This window comes from Chrysochloris asiatica, unplaced genomic scaffold (assembly GCF_000296735.1).
Source record: "Chrysochloris asiatica unplaced genomic scaffold, ChrAsi1.0 scaffold00007, whole genome shotgun sequence".
In the NCBI taxonomy this organism is placed as follows: domain Eukaryota; kingdom Metazoa; phylum Chordata; class Mammalia; order Afrosoricida; family Chrysochloridae; genus Chrysochloris; species Chrysochloris asiatica.
The window spans coordinates 21,125,960-21,147,037 of NW_006408525.1; the positions used below are offsets into that span (position 1 = coordinate 21,125,960).

The 21,078-nt window shown below is 40.3% G+C and overlaps 1 protein-coding gene across 1 annotated transcript in view; it reads left to right on the forward strand.

The window, feature by feature from the left end:
- The window catches only part of SPOP (speckle-type POZ protein), a 116,758-nt gene extending 96,083 nt beyond the window's left edge, over positions 1–20,675 (forward strand). Inside the window, exons 4-10 of the mRNA XM_006832483.1 lie at positions 1,237–1,388; positions 1,515–1,642; positions 11,507–11,684; positions 14,216–14,271; positions 15,193–15,315; positions 18,966–19,108; positions 20,367–20,675. Of these exons, the coding sequence (XP_006832546.1) occupies positions 1,237–1,388; positions 1,515–1,642; positions 11,507–11,684; positions 14,216–14,271; positions 15,193–15,315; positions 18,966–19,108; positions 20,367–20,511 (925 nt within the window). The 3' untranslated portion in view covers positions 20,512–20,675. The remainder of the gene's footprint in view (positions 1–1,236; positions 1,389–1,514; positions 1,643–11,506; positions 11,685–14,215; positions 14,272–15,192; positions 15,316–18,965; positions 19,109–20,366) is intronic.
- The last annotated feature ends 403 nt before the right edge of the window (positions 20,676–21,078 follow it).

Below are 21,078 nucleotides of genomic sequence, written 5' to 3' on the forward strand. Positions count from 1 at the left end.
AATGGAGGTGCGCAGACCACAAGGGACCAATGAACAGATACCAAAAGAAAAGAACGTCCACACCTTTATCTCCACGGTTCTGTCAGGCATCCGTGGCTGCTCTGATCCTTCTCCTGCTTGGTCTCACCCAAGATGGCGGCTCCTGGAGCAGCTGAGCATCTTGAATTAGTAAGCAATGGATTTCTTGCTTCTGCTACAAATTCCCTTAGCTGTAAACCTTCCAACCTTCTAAATATTCCTTTATATGTGGTGGTTCAGAGTTCTGGGACCATCCCCTGAGCCTGCTTGGTCCTGTGTTCTGTGTTGTTGCTGACGGAGCTCGTTACTGCACTTCCACCCGATCCACCATCTTGTTTGTTATCTCCTTGGCTGTGTACTCAAGTGTTGAGAGAAGTTTTATGCTTAGGCATTGTATTTAAATCCACATCTTCTGAACAATGTGTAGTTTTGTAATGTATCTTTGAGGCTTATGGATTCCCTAGAGAGACGTTGGATTGAGCCACCTGTTTGAGAGAGGTGTGGTAATTCTGGCAAGAAAGCAGTGTCTGAATCACATAAAGTTGTTATTGACACAGCTTACTTAGTTGAGCTTATTCAGTTCTATCTGAATTTTGTTTTGATTCATCAGTAACAGATTGTCAACTCTGACCCTGTTTAGAACTCTGTGTTGTATCATGAGATTTACCTCTGTTATGTACTTTTACTCTACTGCCTCCTTTAATCTTAAAATGTAAAACATTGCATTCCACTCACATACAACTTAAAGAATGCCTTTTCCCTCCCAAGGTGTGATATTAAGGAGCACATGTGACATTTTTTTTGTTGCTGTTGTTTAGATTTCTCTATAGTCCCAACAAATTTAGGACTGCCTTCTCTGAGACTGAGGATTAGAATATGTAGAGCAAGACTAGATAGAATTCTAAAGTATTTTAAGGGTGAAAAGAGGTGAGTGATTTGGGAGACTGAGGAAATAAAGATGAGATTTAGAGTGTTCTAGAATGTCCCTTTATTTTTGGTGTTTACTTTTTAAAGGGTGACTTGAAAAGTTGCTCCTGAGTGTCATTCTATGGAATCAGAATCTGGGTTGGGAACTGGGATTTTTTTTTGAAACATTTGATGTTCCATTTCCATCCTGTCATTCCATCCTGTCACCTCATGAGCCTGTAAAACATGGATTCTTTTAATACACTTCTTTGTCTTCTTCTTCTTCTTATTATTATTATCTATTTTGGGCAGGTGTTTGCGAGTAAACCCAAAAGGGTTAGATGAAGAAAGCAAAGATTACCTGTCACTTTACCTGTTACTGGTCAGCTGTCCAAAGAGTGAAGTTCGGGCAAAATTCAAATTCTCCATCCTGAATGCCAAGGGAGAAGAAACCAAAGCTATGGGTAAATGTTCTCCTCTCTATTTGTCTCTTTACCTTCACATCCATCACTTTCATACATTGGCAAGTTGTGGATTTGATCTGCTTTTTGAGTAGCCCTAAGTATGACTTATTTTATTTTTCACCCTAGAGAGTCAACGGGCATATAGATTTGTGCAAGGAAAGGACTGGGGATTCAAAAAATTCATCCGTAGAGATTTTCTCTTGGATGAGGCCAACGGGCTTCTCCCTGATGACAAGCTTACCCTCTTCTGTGAGGTGAGTCCTTCTACCCTGTTGCGAGACTAGCAATTCCCAGACCTGACAGGTACCAGTAGATGTAATTGTAACAGGGATGGAGAGTGAGGAAAATTCCCAAGTGGGGTTATGCTACACAAATGTTATTTATGCCTCTTGATTTCAAGGTTGTTGGGCATCTCACCATTCTGTTTGCTGTTGTTGTTGTTAAGTGCCATCGAGTCAATTCTGATGCGACCCTATACAGGATTTCTGAGGAGCAAGCAGCTGGTGGGTTCAAACTTTCAACCATGTTGTTCTCAGTCCAGTGCTGATCCTGCAGCAATTGTGTACTATGTTGGCATATATGAGTGTTTAAGTTGCTGGGTCAGGAGTCTGACTTTTTCACTGTGGGTATTTCAGAGAGCATTCATAAGGAGTGTCGTCTCCGGCTGTAGAGAATGGACTGCAACTGGATATGCATATTGATTCCTGCCACTTTCTGGCTCCTGCTTTAGTGTGAAGTCTGTGTGTGTTTGACTATTCATTACTTTCCTCTTCATTTTTTTAACTAGATCATGCTTATCAGGATTTGAGTGCTGATAGTTTGTTGTGCTGGAATAATTGTGAAATAGGAAGTGAAAACCATTTATGAATTAAGGTTATACTAAGCTTTATAACCCAAAATTACCAAGGAGAAGCCCTGAAGTAAAATTTTCAAACTGATTGTTATTGTTGTTCTGTGCCGTGGAGTTGGTTCTGACTCTTAACGACCCTGAACAGGGTTTCCGAGGCTGTAAATCTTTGCGGGAGCAGAAAGCCTCGTCTTTCTCCCGTGAAACACTGGTAGTTTCGAACTGCTGACCTTGCGGTTCGCAGCCCGATTTGCTACCAGAACTCCTTTCAAACTGATTAGTGAGTTAGAAATTGGTTTCTTTAATGAGTTTATACTAATCAGTCATACTAATACCACTTATAAACTTACAGTATAAGAAATGAGTGAAACCGCTATCCATTTGGGACATGGTATGGTTGAGGAACCACTTCCTGGGCAGCCTGACCACGTGAGACTAACCACTGTCCTTTCATGGGGAGAGAGTGCAGGCAAGTTTCCCAGCTCCCAGTAAAATGTGTGTGCTGTGAACTAGTAGGCTCACACAATGACTTCCTGACAGGTGTAAAGGCATGTCCCCCCTGTGCAGCAGGGAAAATGTGCCTTAGGAAGCTCACTCTTGTGCAGAGAGGACCTGACCAGCAGTATCTGGCTGCTTTTTTCTGACACACAATAATTTCAACAGAATAGTAGCTGATGATCTGAAAATATTGGGAACATGTTTATTAAAGCAGCATATTGAACACATAAAATATGATTTGCTTAATAGCTTCCTTTTTAAATGTTAAGTTAAACAAAAAAAAAAAGGAAATGACTAGAATGAGGGCATCTCTGCCTGAATGTTGCAGTTGTTTTGTATCTGATGAACTTGAAATTTAAATTTCATATTAAGTCCAACTGGTCACAGATCACACTGAATTTGCCCAAGTGAAGATATGAGAATGTTAGCTATTAATATAAATTGGCACAGACTATCAGTTTTAATTTTAACTATCACATACCAAACCCTAACTTGTTGAGTTGATTCTGACTGACAGAGATCCTATAATTATCACATGCTGTCGAGTCAGTTTTGACCCTGTATAGGGTTTCCGAGGCGTGACTGATAGGTTTGAACTGCCGGCCTTGTGGTAGCAGTCCAGTGCTTATCCATCAGTGCCACACCAGGACTCATAGACACCTATATTTCAGAAAGAGTTAAAAATGGTGGAAAATGCTCATTTCTATTGGAATGAAGGCCAGTCTTCAAATTTTTCTATGAAGGAACTGTTCCTCTAAATATTGCTCCTATTCCATTTTTTGTATTTGGTGTCTTTAGGCAATGCTATAGTCTTTCTTGCAGCATTTTTGCATCCAGCTTTTTCTCATATGCTCCTTCCCAAATCCATTCCAGCTGCTCTAACCCTTATATTGACATTCTTGATTTGGAAACCAATTGGTCTGTCCCTCATTTGGCAATCTCTTATCCTGTGGTCAAGCCCGTGGCCAAGTTCCAGCTCGCTCTGCCTCCGCTTCCCCATATGAAATTCTCTCAGGAGAAGTCCTGTGGTTAAATTTAGATTTGCCTTACTGACTTAGAAGGGAAGTGAGATGACACTTTGGAAACGAGGAGATGTTGAACAGGGAAACGTCTGCTTGGTTCTGCTGATGCCATCGGTTTTTTTTACCATCGAACCAGGTGTGCCATCTGTTCCTCTCACACTTCTCTGTTGGCCACAGGTGCTGAGTGTTGCTTCTCATACTTGGGCTTGTGCCTAGTGAGACTCATTTCTGTTCCAAGGCTCTCTGTGGACTTAGTAGCTTTCAGCATTGCAAGACGATTGCGTGGGGGTGTGTATTGAATGTGTGGGTTTTTAAAACTGTCTGCAGATCATCTAAGTTCTTAGCACTTTTCAAAGCTAGAGTATCCTTTGTTCTAGATCATCCAAATTCTATCCCTTTGACCTGTTGTTTCCTTCCTATCAAAGGGATTTTTATAAATTTATAGCTTGTATTTATTATTGGTTTGATTAGTGTTTTCTTATCTTGTTGTTGTTGTTAAGTGCTGTCGAGTCAGGTTCTGACCCATAGCGACCCTGTATAGGGTTTCCAAGGAGCAGCTGGTGAACTTGAACCGCAGGCCTCCCAGTTCAAAGTAGACTTTACATTCCGGTGCATTAACCAACAGCGTCACACTGGAGCTCCATTTTCTTTATTAGTTAGAGGTATTTGTGAAGTTGCTAAGTAAGTAGCCCTGGTGGTATAATGACTTACGTGCTGGGCTATTAATCATAAAGTCAGCATATTAAACCCACTGTCCTCTCCATGGGAGGAAGATGAGGCTGTCTGCTCCTGTAAAGATTTACAGCCTCGAGAACCTGATGGGAGCAGTTCTCCTCTGCTGTACAAGGTGGCTGTGAGTTGGAGTTGATTTAAGTGAAGTTTATGCCCTCATACCAATTCAGGTTATGAATATTAGACCCCATTGCCTCATTCCTCACAGTTCATGTGTGACACTGTAGATAAGCACTGGAATACCAACCATAAGGTCAGCAGTTCAAACCCACAGAAACCCTGTGCAGGGTCGCTATGAGTCAGAACTGGTTTGATGGCACTTAACAACAACAACCCCATTTTTCGCTTAGCCTTTGGCTCAGGCACTTCTGTCTTATCCTGATGCAATAAATCGTTTCTTGGATTGTTGTTGGTTTTTGTTGTTCCCAAAGGCCGAACAAGGGAACGTTAAGGTGAAAGCTGAGAACCCCATATTTGTGTTTGGGCTTTATTTCAGTAGTATTACACACACCACCACCACCACTGTTAATGAGGAGTCCTTGTGTGGTGCTGTAGGATCAGCACTGGACCTGCTAACCTCAAGATCGATCGTTAAAACCCACCAGCTGCTCTTCAGAACCTTGTACAGGGTTGCTATGAGTCAGTATCAACTCCACAGCACTTAAGAATGGCAACTGTTAATGAATGTTTAAATGAAATTAGATTGAAAACTCTGAAAATGCCAAATGGGTGTTGTAATGTGCCTTACTTGGTTAACTTTCAATTCTCAGTGATAAAATGGCTATGCTTTTGTCTATTAGGTAATGTCAAAATTCTTCTAGGCTGATATTACTCAGTTGACTTATTTGAAAGCATTTTCAAAGCATTCTCTGAGTTGTGTCTTACCGCAATCCTTTGAGCTAGGTTAATTCGGTTCCCTTCATGTTACGGGGGGAGAAGCAGTCAGTGCCTGGGGAGGTCAGGTAATTCTTCTAACATTGTGCAGCAAATGAGGCTCAGGGCCATGTCGGCTCTCCACTTTCCATCTCTGTCCACTGCATTACACTAAGTGGAGCTGACTGCCACTCACCCATGGAAGCACGGGCACAACCAAGTTTTCTTGACAGAGGGCATTTACTTCGGTAATGGAAGAGAGAGAGAGAAAGCAAGCATGTTTAAAGTGCACTTTTAAGTTTCTTTCTAATAATTGAACTGTAGGAGATCTTCATGAAATGTTTCAGCTTCAATTGACCCTTCTTTCCAAGTATTTATACGTAACAACAAGCAGCTCTTAGTGATGAAGATGCATGTATTCCAACTTCACTGTATGAGTATAGGCCTTTGACAGGTAGAAGATTCCGGTGCCTCTTTGTGATGTTGCAATTCAGTTGAAATTTGGGAAATGCTCTATTTCCCAGAGAGAGCGCTTTCAAGATATCCATTCTCTTGTCAAATAACCTGGAGAGATGTATTTTTAACAAATTTTAAATAAGTGGATCTATTCATATCTTACTTTTAAAAAATTGTATTATTTGGCTGCATTAGGTTGAACTATATGAAAGTAAATGTGATTGTTATTGATTTATAAAAATGGCAACTTAATATGTAACATTATGGTTTCATAATGTAGGAAACCTGCTACCCATAGCTTGGAACTAACCTGTATGTGTGTGTGTGTATGTATATATATATATTTTTTTTTTATGGAGCATGGTGGCGCCATGTGATAAGCACTGGAACTGCAAACCACAAGGTCTGTGATTTGAGTTTACCAGCTGCTCCTCAGGAGAAAGATGAGGCCAAGATTTACAGCCTTGGAAATCCTATACAGGGTCACTATGAGTCGAAACTGATTCGATGGTACACCACCAACAAAAACAACCTATATACATGATTTTCCCTAACCTTAGATCATATTCAGAGAATGACAATAAGTGCTTTTATTTTTCTGTTACCATTTTTTTTTTAATTGTTTATATGCTTAAACACTATGTTCTTTAGATTTGCTTGTTTTTGAGCTTTGTAAAAATGGTGTCATAGTAGTATGTATGTATGTAGTCATCTGTTGTGGTTTAGTGACATTAAGTCAGTTCTGACCCACAGTGACTCTGTATAGGGTTTCCAAGGAAAGGCTGATGAGCTTGAACTACCCATCTTGTGGTTCAAACGACTTCGCAGTCTAGTGCATTAACCCCACAGCATTACCCGTAGTCATCTAGGACTTGCTTGTTTCATGTTGTTGCTGTTAAGTGCTGTTGAATTTGTTCTGACTCATAGAGACCCTGTGTAGGGTTTCCAAGAAGCAGCTGGTGGGCTTGAACCACCCACCTTGCTGTTCAAACCAACCTTGCAGTCCAACACATTAACCCACAGCACCATAGCAGGACTCCTTTTTCACATTGTAAAATTCATGTTGTGGATATAGCTGTGGTTCATTCAACTTTTAATGTTATATATTAGTGTGTTGTGTGAATATACACAGTTATTCATTCTATTGATGGGCATTTGGGTTGTTGCTACTTGTTTGCTATTAGAACTAGTGTTGTTATATGTCACTACATGCAGAGTTTTTATTTGTTTCGTGGTTGTTTTAATTATGTAGAAGTCAAAATACATATATTATCATTGATTTTACTTAAATTTTTTATATTTAGAAAAATGTTCAGGAATTAGTATAATTTTTAGTCTTTACTGAAATTTTCTTTTTTAAGAAAAGGAACTGACTTTAAAAATAAGGCCCTCTTACAACTTGCAGTTCAGTGGGTTATACAACCTTCCTGAGACATTTTTAGAGTCATTTATGAGATGACATAAATGTCACAGTCACGTCATCTTTATCACTTCCATTCTGAATGAGTCTCCATAGTCAACTCTATAGGCATTAAAAAATATCTTCAGTTTTTCTCAAAATGGTCTCGTTTTACCAATCATCATTTGTAGGGGAAAACAATCCGTTTCTAAGTTTAAAGTTGGGGCTCAGAAGACTCATTTGTGAATGCCATTTAAAATTTATTTTTAATTAAGCATATTTAATGTTGGTAAGAGGTGCCAGACACTCAGAACTCTGGAGACTTGAGGCATCTTCAATTCTACAGAACAAGCCTGGCACAGACAGTAAAGCTGCATTCTCCTCCTACTGCATTCTTGTCTAAATCCACGGAGAGGAGGCACTACCTTTGGGTCTGTCTCAAAACCAAATATGCTTCTAAGCAGCAGAGGGGACAGTGGTAACCACAGTTTGATTATGTGAAATCCACCCTAGCTCTTGCCAATTCATTTCACTCAGTCTACTAAATTGCCATCAAGTGCATTAATGACTTTGGACTCTTGTCAGCCTGGTTTAATTCAAACTAAGAACCCAGCGCCAAAAGCATTTTCCATTCCCTTCACAATGCCATCCCAGGACATTCCTGCTTTTCTTTATAAAAAAGTTAGATTTAAGTGGTCTTTTCCTTTTTAAAAAATCAATGTTTTGAAGCTATATCTGGGAACAGGCAATTTCTACCTTTGGTGTTAATATCATGTCAAAGACGTGAGTGTTAATGTGAGAAAGTGGCTAGACCAAATTAGAGGTCTTACAGAAGACAAGAGGAGTATGGTGACTCTGTAGGCTAAGTACTGGCCTGCTTAACCACAAGATCCAGAGTTCAAGCTAACCAGCTACTCTACAGGAGAAAGATGAGGCTACTCTTATAAAGATTTATAATCTCAGAAAGTATGCCACCGGTGTTTTAAATACCAGCAGAGTCCCCCCTGATGGTGGACAGATTTCAGCTGAGTGTCCAGACTTAAGACATACTAGGAAGAAGGAGAAGCGGACTATTTCTGAATGTTTAGCCACTGAAAACCTTATGAATAGCAGTGAAACACATTCAGCACCAGAATAGTGTCAGATTTAGTGCCAGAAGATGAGCCCCTCCGGTTGGAAGGCACTCAAAATACAACTGGGGGAGAGCTGTCTCCTCAAAATAGAACTTGACCGTATTGACACAAACTTTCAGGACCTTCATTTGCTCATGGGGCACAACTCAAAATAAGGAGAAACAGCTGTAAACATCCGTTAATAATTGGAACATGGAATATATGAAGTATGAATCAGGGAAAATTGGAAATTGTCAAAAATGAAATGGAATGCATAAACACCAATATCACATTAGTGAGCTGAAATGGACTGGTATCGGCCATTTTGAAACTGACAATCACATGATTTACCATGCCGGCAATGACTAATTAAAGAGAAATGGTGTCGCATTCGTCATCAAAAAGAACATTACAAGGTCTATCTTGAAGTACAATGCTCTCTGTGATAGGATAATACCTACCTGCTTTCAAGGGAGACCAGTTAAATACACCTGTTAATCAAATTTATGCATTAACCAGTAAAGCCAATGATGATGAAATTGAAGAATTCTACCAACTTCGTAAGTCTGAAATGGCTCAAAAATGCAATCAATCGGATATATCAATAATTACTGGTGATTGGAATGCAAAGGTTGGAAACAAAGAGGAAGGATCAGTAGTTGGAAAGTATAATCTTGGTGATAGAAACTGTGCTGGAGATGACATGATAGAATTTTGCTAGACCAATGACTTCTTCCCTGCAAATACCTTTTTTTTTTTAACAACATAAAAGACAATTACACATAGGGACTTCATCAGATGGAATACACAGAAATCAAATTGACTGCATCTGTGGAAAGAGACAGTAGAAAAACTCCATATCATCAGCCAAAACAAGGCCAAGGGAAACTGTGGAACAGACCATTAATTACTTATAAGCATGTTCAGGCTGAAACTGAAGAAAATTAAAACAAGCCCATGAGAGCCGAAATATGACCTTGAACATATCCCACCTGAATTTAGAGACCACCTCAAGAATGGATTTGATGCATTAGACACTAATGATTGAAGACCAGAAGAATTGTGGGATGACATCAAGAACATCATACAGGGAGAAAGCAAAAGGTCATTAAAAAGACAAGAAGGAAAAGGCCAAAATGGATGTCAGAAGAGACTCTGGAACTTGCTAAAGTTTAGAGATGCTAAAGCAAATGAAAGAAATGAATAGGTAAAAGACCTGAACAGAAAATGGAGCAGCTCCAGAAGACAAAGTCAAATATTATAATGAAATGTGCAAAGACCCGGAGTTAGAAAACCAAAAGAAACACACTCAGCATTTCTCAAGCTGAGGTAACTGAAGAAAAAAATTCAAGCGTGAACTTGCAATATTGAAGGATTCTATGAGCAAAATTTTTAATGATACAGAAATCATCAAAAGAAGATGGAAGGAATACACAAGAGTCACTGTACCAAAAAGAAATGTTAGTGTTCAACCATTTCAAGAGGTAGCATAAGATCATGAGCCACTGATACTGAAGGAAGAAGTCCAAGATGCACTGATGGCATTGGCAAAGAACAAGGCTCCAGGAACTGATGAAATACAAATTGAAATCTTTCGGTAATTGATAAGGCACTGGAGGTACTCACTCATCTATGTTCAATAAATTTGGAAGTCCTGGCTGCTGATCGGATAGATCTATATTTGTGCCCATTCCGTAGAGAGGTGACCCAATGGAATGTGGAAATCAGACACTATCATTAATATCACATGGAAGTAAAATTTTGCTCAAGATAATAACTGTGACAGTTCATTGACAAAATACTGCCAGATGCTCAAGCCAGATTCAGATGAGGAAGTGTAATGAAGTATGTCACTGCTGATGTCAGATGGATCGTGGCTAAAAACAGAGAATACCAGAAAGATGTTTTTACCTGTGCTTTATTGACTATGCAAAGGCTTTTGGTAGTGTGGCTCATGACAAGCTATGGACAACATTGCAAAAAAATGAGTATTCCAGAACACTTAATTATGTTCATGAGGAATCTGTATATAGACCAAAAGTCAGTCATTCAAACAGAACAAGGGAACACTGAATGGTTTAAAATTAGGAAAGGTGTGTGCCATGGTTGTATTCTTTTACCATACTAACTTAGCAAATAATTTGAGAAGTTGGAATGTATGAATTATGTGGCATCAGTATTGGAGGAAGACTCATTAACAACCTGCAATATGCAGATGATACAAAGTTGCTGGCTGAAAGGGAATAGGACCTAAAATACTTATTTGATGAAGATCATAGGCACAGTCTTTGGTATGAGTTGCCCCTCAATGTAAAGAAAACAAAAATCCTCACCACTGTATCAATTAATAACATCAAGATAAATGGAGAAAAGATTGAAGTTGTCAAAGACTTCATTTTGCTTAGATCAACCATCAACACTCATGGAAGCAGCAGTCACAAAATCACATGATGTATTATATTAGCAAATCTGCACAAGACCTCTTTAAAGTGTTATAGCAAAGATGTCAGTTTGAGCATTAAGATGTGCCTGATCTAAGCCATGGTATTTTCAGTAACCCCATATGCCTGTGAAAGTTAAGACAGTGAATAAAGAAGACTATGGAAAAATTAATGCTTTTGAGTTATGGTGTTAGAGAAGAATATTAAAAGTACCATGGACTGCCAAAAGCACCAAAAATATATATATATATATTGGAAGAAGTACATAGAGCCAGAATGCTCCTTAGAAGTGAGGATGGCCAGACTTCATCTCTCATACTTCGGACATATTATCAAGAAGGACCAGTCCCTGAAGAAGGACATCATTCATGGTAAAGTGGAGGGTCAGTGAAAAAGAGGAAGACAACCCCTCCAACAGGATGGATTGGCACAGTCCTAGCAGCAATGGGCTCAAACTTAGTAACGATTGTGAGTTGGGTGGCAGGACCGGGTAGTGTTTCATTCTCTTGTGTATAAGGTCGCTATAAGTCAGTACTGACTTGATGGCATATAACAATAGCAACAAGTATGATTGAGATAGATTGAAAATGATTTGATCTAGTGGGGAGGTTTTTCAAGAGAATATGATTGTCGTTAATATATGAATGTGCTATAGCAATGAGGTAGAAGTCGAGTAGAAAGCTTTTCATCGCTCCTCCTGATAACAGAAGCATTGGTCTGTTTCCTTATCTTTCACAGGTGAGTGTGGTGCAAGACTCCGTCAACATTTCTGGTCAGAATACCATGAATATGGTGAAAGTACCAGAATGCCGATTGGCAGATGAATTAGGAGGACTGTGGGAGAATTCCCGGTTCACTGACTGCTGTTTGTGTGTTGCTGGTCAGGAATTCCAGGCTCATAAAGCTATCTTAGCAGGTTAGTATTATTCATGGGAAGTTTAGGTTTGATGAAACAAGGAAAAACCAAATGGCTGTAAGGCTGCTCTCCATAGAAATGTTTGTTCTGGTTTTCCTGTTTCTGAGGAATGGATGATGATGTCAAATGCCTTTGTGCGTAGGAAGTTGATGTCCAAACAGCTGTCTGGAGAAGATATCAGGACACACGCAAGCGGGCTTCAAAAAGTTTGTGGAAAATAGAATGAAAAGATAATGAAATTTTTCCATAAACTTTTTGAAGCCTTCTCATGTAAATGAATAGGAATCTGGATTCAAGACTAACTCACCAAGCCACGTCCCCAACCGTGAGCGACTTGGTTCTCTGATACAAAAACATTAGAAGACTTATATAAAAGTGAGTTGGAGGGTCATCAGGTATTGTTCTAATATGCTTTTGATCTTTAAGACCAGAAAGACTGATAGAGAGGAGGGAAATCATAAGGAAGGATTGGCTTTAACTCTAGAAGCAAGGATAGTAGTCAGTGACAAACTCTGTCCAGACCAATGGACATAGGAAACTGCATAAATCAGGGCAACCAATTTCTTACCAAGACCCTCAGCTCTATCGTTCCAAAATGTGTATATACTTGGTAAAGCCCCAATATGCTACACACTAACCATCTTTCCTCCCTGTCTCTCAACCAGACACTATTATGTAATGCTAAAGGATGTCATTAACTCTCTGGGCTTAGCGAGACCCTCAGTACTGTCTCTACAATAACATATTTCAAACTTTTGCCACTTTCGCTTAACCCCTGTCTTTAACTCCTAAAAGATGACCTTGCCTACTACTTCCAAAAGAATACAAAGGCCCTTCTTTAAGAATTCCCTCTTCCCTTTCATTCCCTGTGTTCTCAGGTAAAGAGGTTCTTTCTTGTGTCTAAAGCAAACTGTTTGTTTTTCTCCTTTTTTGTATTTCATCTTCCCGTCTCAGAAACCTTACTCTACCACTTAATACTCTTGTTATCTAGTATCTTCAACATCTCTCTCTTATTGCCTCTTCACACTTCAGCTTGTAAACAGACTTAGATTTCTCCGTCTAGTTTTTTCATTTTCCTTTCAGAGCTAAGTTTCTTGAGTTAGCAGCACATTCACTGTCTCACTTCCTTCCTCTACCTATCCTCAGTTCACCTTCGTGCCACCAAGGTGCACTTTTCCAAAGTTACATGACTACTGGTTCCTAAATTTGAGGGACTCTTTAGTTCATGTATTATTTGACTCCTCTCTCCTGATTTCTGTCCTCTTTTCTTCATCTGTCTCTGTAAGCATTGGTGTTCCCTAAGGCTCTGCTTCAGTCCTCTTTTCGCTCTACTTATTTTCCCTAGTGGATTCTGTCTAGTCCCACAGCATCAACTGCTGGCTACCAGCAACCACTCCCTACAGTGTATCTGTTGCTTCAGATTCTTCCATCTTTATAAAAAGTACTAGCTCTTTACTCTTCATTTTCTCTTGTATTATATTTAGTGCTATATATTCTATAGCCTTTCTTTTTGATAAAGATTAAAATATCAAGACTTTGAGGGCTAAGTGTTATGCCACAGAATACATGGCTAGAAAATGGCAAAGCTAAAATAAGCTCACATAAACTATAGGCCAAAAATCCCAGTTGGCTCTGCATATTCCATCTGTTCCTCCTCTGAGGTAGAGGTTGGTAGTCTCAACTTTCAGCCAAACCCTTGATTTATTGGACAGCATGAAATTTCTTTAGTTTCTAACCATTTTATTTCTTCGTGGTTGAAATTAAGCGTACCTGTTTTTCATAGTGTTCATTAGACTAAAGTGGACACAGCTCAGAGCTATATTTTTCAACCTTTTTCATTACTATCCCCCTAGGGAGAAAAACTAAATTTACATTCTCCTTAATGAGAGAAATTAAAAACTAAGGAATACAATTTTGTTAGGTAGGGTTGAGCTTTGGAAGGCTACATTTCAGTATCTAGGGTTCTTTTCCGTCTCCTTTGGGGATGACAGTTGTCCATATTGAGAACATACAGCTTTGAAGAACAGACAGACAGCTTACAAATGCCTTTGGTCTAGAAGTGGGTATCACAGAGCCTAGTTCATGACCACCTTTCTGTGTGGTCCCCAAAGGTGAAGAAAGGGTAGGATCATTGTTGCAGGAAAAAGCTCAGCGATTGGAACACCCTGCTTAGACTATGAAGAGACTGCCATTTGAATCCCCAAATCTACCAAGAGGATATGTTGTCATACAACATAGGTAATTTAAGTAACTTCCTTGAAACATGAATTGTTGAAACAGAGTTAATAGAAAATTATTTTGAAAGTAGTGTGTGTTTGTTTTTCCCTTAAGCATTGTAATTATTCACGTACTGGTAATATAAGAAGAAAGGAGTTTTATAATTCTGGTAGTAATTTGAGGGTGAGACTCTTTCCTGTAGCATGAATGCTGGGGGAAAAAATGACCGCTTCATCATAACATCCTAACTTGGAAGAGCCAAGAGGTTCCAGTGTGCTAACCCTGTCTGTTTCTGTTCTTCTTTCACTTTGTAGCTCGTTCTCCAGTTTTTAGTGCCATGTTTGAACATGAAATGGAGGAGAGCAAAAAGGTATGTAATAGAATGGAGACATGTCTTTTTATTAGCCAGGTGCCTCGATTCAGATGATTTGCCAATTTTGCAGCAGACTTACTTCCCTGATTCTCTTTACCTTAGTGTGTTATTTAAATGGTGCAGTTCCCTGAATCCGACACCTTTTGAGACTGAGAGAGTGGTCTGCATGAGTGAGTCTAGCTAGCTTAAGTGATCTCAGTTAGTCTCCAGGCCAATCATCTAAACAGTTTTGTGGAAGGGTATTAGTCATGTGTTTCTATGCAGAAAATTCAGGAAAAGGAAGGTGAAGAATCAAAGTTATACTTGTCTTGCTGTTTTATTTGAGAAAACAAAAGTGATACGTACGATGGGGGAAAGCTATTAAAATCAAGTAGGGCAACAGGAAATTTTCCATTCATGTTAGGTTTTCTTCTTCTTCTTCTTTTTTTTTTTCCTTTGAAACTTTTTGTTGTGAATTGAGTGAGGTTTTACAGAGCAGATCATTAGTTTTACACCCAACAAATCATATACTTTGTTTCATCTCAATGATTGCAACCCCTGAGTGTGACAACAGCTGTACCGCTTCTCCCCTGTGGTTCTTTCCATTCCACCCTCCTTCCCAACCCTGCTGAACTTTTGTCTTGAATGGTTGACCATTCCTTGGTGAGCATACCTTAGTACTATTGTTGTCCTCCCATCTACCCATCTACCCATCTACCGCTTGGCTGAAAATTGGGCCACAAGGGCGAATTCCGTTTCAGACCTGAAGGATGGTTGAGTGCCATAGTCTTTGATTCTTCCAGTCTCTTTCCAACCAGCAAGCCCAGTCTCATGTTAGGTTGTAAATGACCTAAGCCTCACCAGACCTTTAAATCATGAAAACAGTTTAGGGATTTTGTTCTGTTGGGATGTTTCATTTTTTAGTTTTTTTTGGCCTAGAATCGGGTTGAAATCAATGATGTGGAGCCTGAAGTTTTTAAGGAAATGATGTGCTTCATCTACACGGGGAAGGCCCCGAACCTTGACAAAATGGCTGATGATTTGCTGGCAGCTGCTGACAAGGTAAGAATTGAAAAGTATTCATGTCACTAGGGGTTAGTGTGACCTGTGACTCCATGGCTACCTGGCTTCTGTGTTGTACACTGTGATGAGCATATATACTCGTTTGGTCAGCACAATCCTGGTTTACGTTTGTTGTAAATTTTTATTCTCAAAAGTACCTTGCTTTGGATGATAAATTCTATGGTCCCCCTAACTATGGAACCAGAAGATAAATTGGAAATTCACCTCTTTTCTCGTTCCTATCTCAAATTTCACTACAGTGAAATTAAAGATGAAGATAATACTGACATTTGGATAGAGAATAATATTTTACCTAGTGTCCTGGTTAGCATTTTCAACTTTTATCTAAGTAGTTATTGATCTAGATGTTATTTCTTTGGTGTTATAAGATGATTAATTAGTAGTTTTTTTGAGGGGGAGGGATACTGCTGCAAAGTAAATGCATACTTTGTTAGACATTTCAATTTCAGAAATGTTAAAAGTGTGGAAATGTGGATTTTAGAATCAAGAAAATAGAATGTTTACATGAAATAGTAAGTCAGTGATTCAAAATGTAAGGTGAGCTATCATTAGGCAGTAGGTAGTGAGAAAGGGTTGTGAACCCCTGAGTTTAAGCAACCAAGTCAAATAGGGATTTTGATTCTCAGAATCTTTCATATATTAATATGCATTGTGAGTTTTCTAAACAGGAATATGATAGAGAACATTTTTTCAATTTAATTAACTCTGGAATCCTTTATCTCAAGAATAACCTCCGGGATTTAGTGTTCCCCAAACACACTTCTGGAGTCCTGGTGTGGTACTGTAGGATCAGCATTGGACTGCTAACCACAAAGTTGGTGGTTCAAACCCACCAGCTGCTCCTTGGAAACCCTATACAGAACTGACTCGATGGCACTTAACAACAACAGACACACTTTAGAGTACTGGTGTGGCACTGTAGGATAAGTACTAAACTGTTACTCTTAAGGTTGGCAGTTCAAACCTGTCAGCTGCTTTTTGGAAGCAGGACTGCTGTGAGTCAGAACCAAGTTGGCAGCACTCAGCAATAACACATACGCTTTGGGAAACTTATGTTCTCCTTCCAAGGCCATGTATCTGTGGAAACAGATTGGGGGTGGGGTTAAGGAAGGGGAGATTTGCCCTTGTGGAAGCTTTTGCTGTTTTGGGGGTGGCGGTTGAGAGACAAGTATATTGAAGAGTTTAAACAGTCCTCTCCCCTTCCCGACCCCCATGTGCACATGTGAAGGGGACTGCGTAAACCCTTCAGCATACTTGCCTTGACCCAAAACTGCTTTTTATCAACCTGAGTTCATAAGGATTCTGCCGTATCTACCCTTTGATTTTCAGTGAAGTAGTTGATTGTATTTATATGAACTGGGCCTTTATGCTACTTGTCTTCTAGATTGTCCCATAAGTATAAATAGTATTAGGAGAGCCACTTTTTCCAGGTTTTGGTGGAGCCACATTGGATTTCTGTGTTCCTTGGGTTTTTGTCGTTGCTCCTAAGCCAGCCAGGGAGCCAGGTTGTTGTTGTTGTTGTAAGTGCTGTCGAGTCGGATCCAATCCATAGCGACCCTATACAGGGTTTCTGAGGAGCGACTGGCGAGCTTGAACTGCCTACCTTGTAGTTCAAATGACTTTGCAGTCTGGCGCATTAACCCACAGCGCCACCCCAGGACTCCAACTCCTCCAAATCCACAGGGAATGGGGATCAGCCTGAATTGCCATTCCAAGGATACTATCTTCAGTACAATGTGTTAACTTAATGTTTTTAAAAGATAAGACAGCTGAATCATAGCAGTGCTTTAAATTTATGAATGGAAAGTAACTGAAGGGTACATTTTCAAATTCCATTCAGAATTTCCCATTAGGCAGTCTTTGCTCCATGCCTGTTTGAAAACATTTTTACCTTTACACCTCCTTGAGAGCTTTAGGAAAACAGAATAAGGAATCTTTCATGGAAGGATCTAAACATCTAGAATTCACCCAAGAGGTTGAAACAGCTTCTTCTGAGCTTTTCCAGTCTCCTGGGGACATGTGTAATTAGACCAAAAACAAAACAAAACACACTGGCCTGGCCTAGGAGACACAATTTCAATCTCTTGGGTAAGTACTGCCATTAGGCAGGTTTTTCAGAAGCATAATTAAAGAAAAAACTTTGTCCCCCAAGGGACACGAATGGCTACTTTTGTCTAATTATGCAGTAGGGATCAGAGCTATTCACAATAAAAGTCCTTTTAAAAGAATGTATTGAGAAAGAATAAAAGGAATAGTCTGTGTGGCACTGTATAAAGACGGAACATTTACTCAACCTCTTCCAGCCTTTAAAACAGAAATGGCAACCTAATTTCTTGCTTGTCTAGTGACATTCCTATTTTCCATGGAAACTGTTTTCCAGTTACTCAAATGTAAAAAATTAAAGCTGCACCAAAACTAATAAACTTCTTCCTTTGCTCCAGGAGATCAGAATGCCAACAGATATGCCTCCTCTCCCAGAATTCATAAAAATAAAATTGTCCTGGTTTGATTGCTATGGTTCTGCCTGGAGGGGTTGTTGTGTCATTGAGTTCTGAGGCCTCAAGACAGGACCTACAAGACGACTGTGGAGTCCCTTAAAGCAAACTGTGCTCCTGTGAATTAATGACCTTTTATTTTGTTCTGGTTTTTATTTCCATCTTCCTTATCATTGAAGTTCCTTGGTAAATTTATCATCTCATATTATCGAGCAAGTGGCATCGAAACCAATCAGCTAGATCAAATGTGCCCAGCATTAACCCAGACCTTTCCTTTGCCAGAATACTTAATCTCTTTACTTAGAATATAGGAAGTGTTTAAACTTAAACTGGATTGGGGTCTCTTCTGCTTTGTCCTTATACCCTGGGAATCTTAACCTCAGCCCCAGTAAAGTATGGCTCCCTTTGTCCTCTTCTATTAAAAGGAGGCCTTTGGTTGACCCTCATTCAGGAACAATTGATTGTGGAGATGCTGGTGAAAGTCACCACAGGCTCTTTTTCACAGCCTGCTGGGACCAGTTGGAGTATCCTGCTGGGTTAGTGACAATGCATAAGTAGAAAGGGTTGGAATGGCTCTAAATAACAGGACTGCAGAAATTTAAAGTGTCATTTTCCTGTTGACTTGTTAGTGTTCATTAAACCTCACCACCACACCTTGAGGCATTACTCTGCCTCAGATGTTCATCAGTTTAATCATTGTCAGGGGGTTGGATAAATTTGAGGGTCTATTCCATCATTGCCATTATCTATGGGTAGACCTGGTGTGGCGCTATGGTTAATGTGCCAGACTGCAAAGCCAGTTGAACTGCAAGGTTGGCGGTTCAAGCTCACCAGCCGCTCCTCGGAAACCCTATCCAGGGTCGCTATGGGTCAGAACCGACTCAATGGCACTTAACAACAACAACATAGGTAGACTTTAGAATTTGAATAGCAGCTACCCAGGTTATTCTAGCTGCCTTTGGCTGCATGATTATGCTTTGTCATTGCAGTGGTATCCTCTCCGTGAGCCGTGCATTTCTGCTCTGGTCTGCTCAGGTATCGGTTATATGGTAGTACTCAGATCTACTGAAAACAGTCTCAGCAGCTGTCTGCCCAGAGCTTCCCCTGGTCTGACACAGTGCTTGTGTTTTACAGTATGCCCTGGAGCGTTTAAAGGTCATGTGTGAGGATGCCCTCTGCAGTAACCTCTCCGTGGAGAATGCAGCAGAAATTCTCATCCTGGCTGACCTCCACAGCGCAGATCAGTTGAAAACTCAGGCAGTGGATTTCATCAACTAGTGAGTTGGCATCTTCAAAGTTGTTCTTTTAGCATAGTTGCAGTCACTAAAGAAATGAGAAAGACTTTGAATTAGTGAGTAAAGCAGGCAAGTAGCGTCATTAACCTTTTGGTAGTTAAGTATAGAGTTTCATCTTTCCCTTCCGCTTGACAGTAGAGAAAATGGTTTTGCTATTATGGGTCAGTCCTGTTGGTGAGCAAAGTGGTTTATTTCCTTGTCATGATCTGACTTGATTAAAATGGTAGCTTGCTGTTCTGGAAAAGCAGCATGCTCCAAATCTTTACTTCACACTCACTAGCTTACTAACAGACCTCGAGATCTCTGGTGGATCAAAGTAGTTTTTTTATGAGTTTTCGCAAACTGTATCTAACAGTAGATTATGGAATAGGGCAAAGATAAGAGAGGATTTGTAGATAATGTTGTTAAGTACTATGCTGAGAGAGAGATGTTTATGCCAATAGACCTGTCCTTTATCCTAAGTGACAATTTAGCCATATTACTTTCTAAAATAAGTTGAACAGGCCAAGATGGAGTGAGATCACAACCCATATTCTCAGTAGGCAATGTTCTACACCCTTGCCTGGTGGGGAATATACTGTAGTATGAAAGGTGGGCAAACCCCAGGGAGAGAAGCAGGCCCTGTAAAGTTCTCACAACAGCAATTCTGAAGAAAGAGCTAAGAAAAAGATAAGGTATAATGCCCTATAAGTCTATATGTATAAGGAGTTACCAGTTGAAGCAAAAAGAGGTGCGAAGAGGCCATTAATGACTTCTGGAGAGTACTCACTATGTGTGTTGGGCACTTGAATGGTGCTTTTTAGATGTTAACCCCTCTTTTTGGATCATTAAATAGGCTCAGGCTATGGTCTGCTCTGTGGTTACAGACTTGTAAATGGCCAAGCCAGATGGAAGTTCAGGGCTGTCTAAGGGAGTCCTTGTTCTGGCTTATTGGCATCACCAGTGAATATAAAGAACATGACAATGTAGAAAAGATCCTGAGGCTCAGTCACCCTTCTGTATTTGAGAATAGAGCAGCTCATAGCCCTGCTTTTCAGAGTTAGTACAGCCACAACCCCGTCACCAGTCTGTATGTTGTCTCAGAAGTCAATTCTGAGGCATCTGAAGGGTCTGGCTGAGTGTTGTTGCATTGACACCCTTTACACCAGACACCAGGGCAGGAATTAGGCTGTCGAGGTGGCTCAGTAATGCACCAGCTGCTCACTTTCTTTTGTAATCCCTCTTTCCACATTTCTCCTAGCCATGCGTCGGATGTCTTGGAGACCTCTGGGTGGAAGTCAATGGTGGTGTCCCATCCCCACTTGGTGGCTGAGGCGTACCGCTCTCTGGCTTCAGCACAGTGCCCTTTTCTGGGGCCCCCACGCAAGCGCCTGAAGCAGTCCTAAGATCCTGCCTATTGTAAGACTTCATTTCTTTTCCAGAAGCAACAGCCATTGTTGCTGCCACTGACCACCAGGTAGACAGCGCAATCTGTGGAGCTTTTACTCTGTTGTGGGGGAAAGACTGCATCGTGGCACCAGACTTTTCAAACAGCACTAAATAACTGGGGACGTGGGGGGAGGGAAGCGCCCGGGACTCGGGGCTGTTCAGTCTAATGAAAAACCCTGTTGCTGCGTCACTGTGTTCCCTTTGGCCTGGCGGAGTGTGTGACTGTGGGGATTCGATGTCACGCCCCGAGGACATTCTGTGGTGGTACTTCGGAGAAAGCTGTCTGCATCTGACTGAGCAGAACAAACCTTCAGGTGCCTGGAGCAAAAAGGAAACAGAATAAAACAAAACATGGACATTTACTTGTAAGAGAAGGAACAGAGAAGGAAAAAAGAAAAGATTTTTGCAGAATTTCTCAAAAATCAGTTTGTGGAGGATTCCAATAGTATTTATGTTGAGAGAAACAAATTTGAGTCCTTCCCGCTGTGCTAAAACCTGGGTCTTCGTGAAAACTCACCACCACC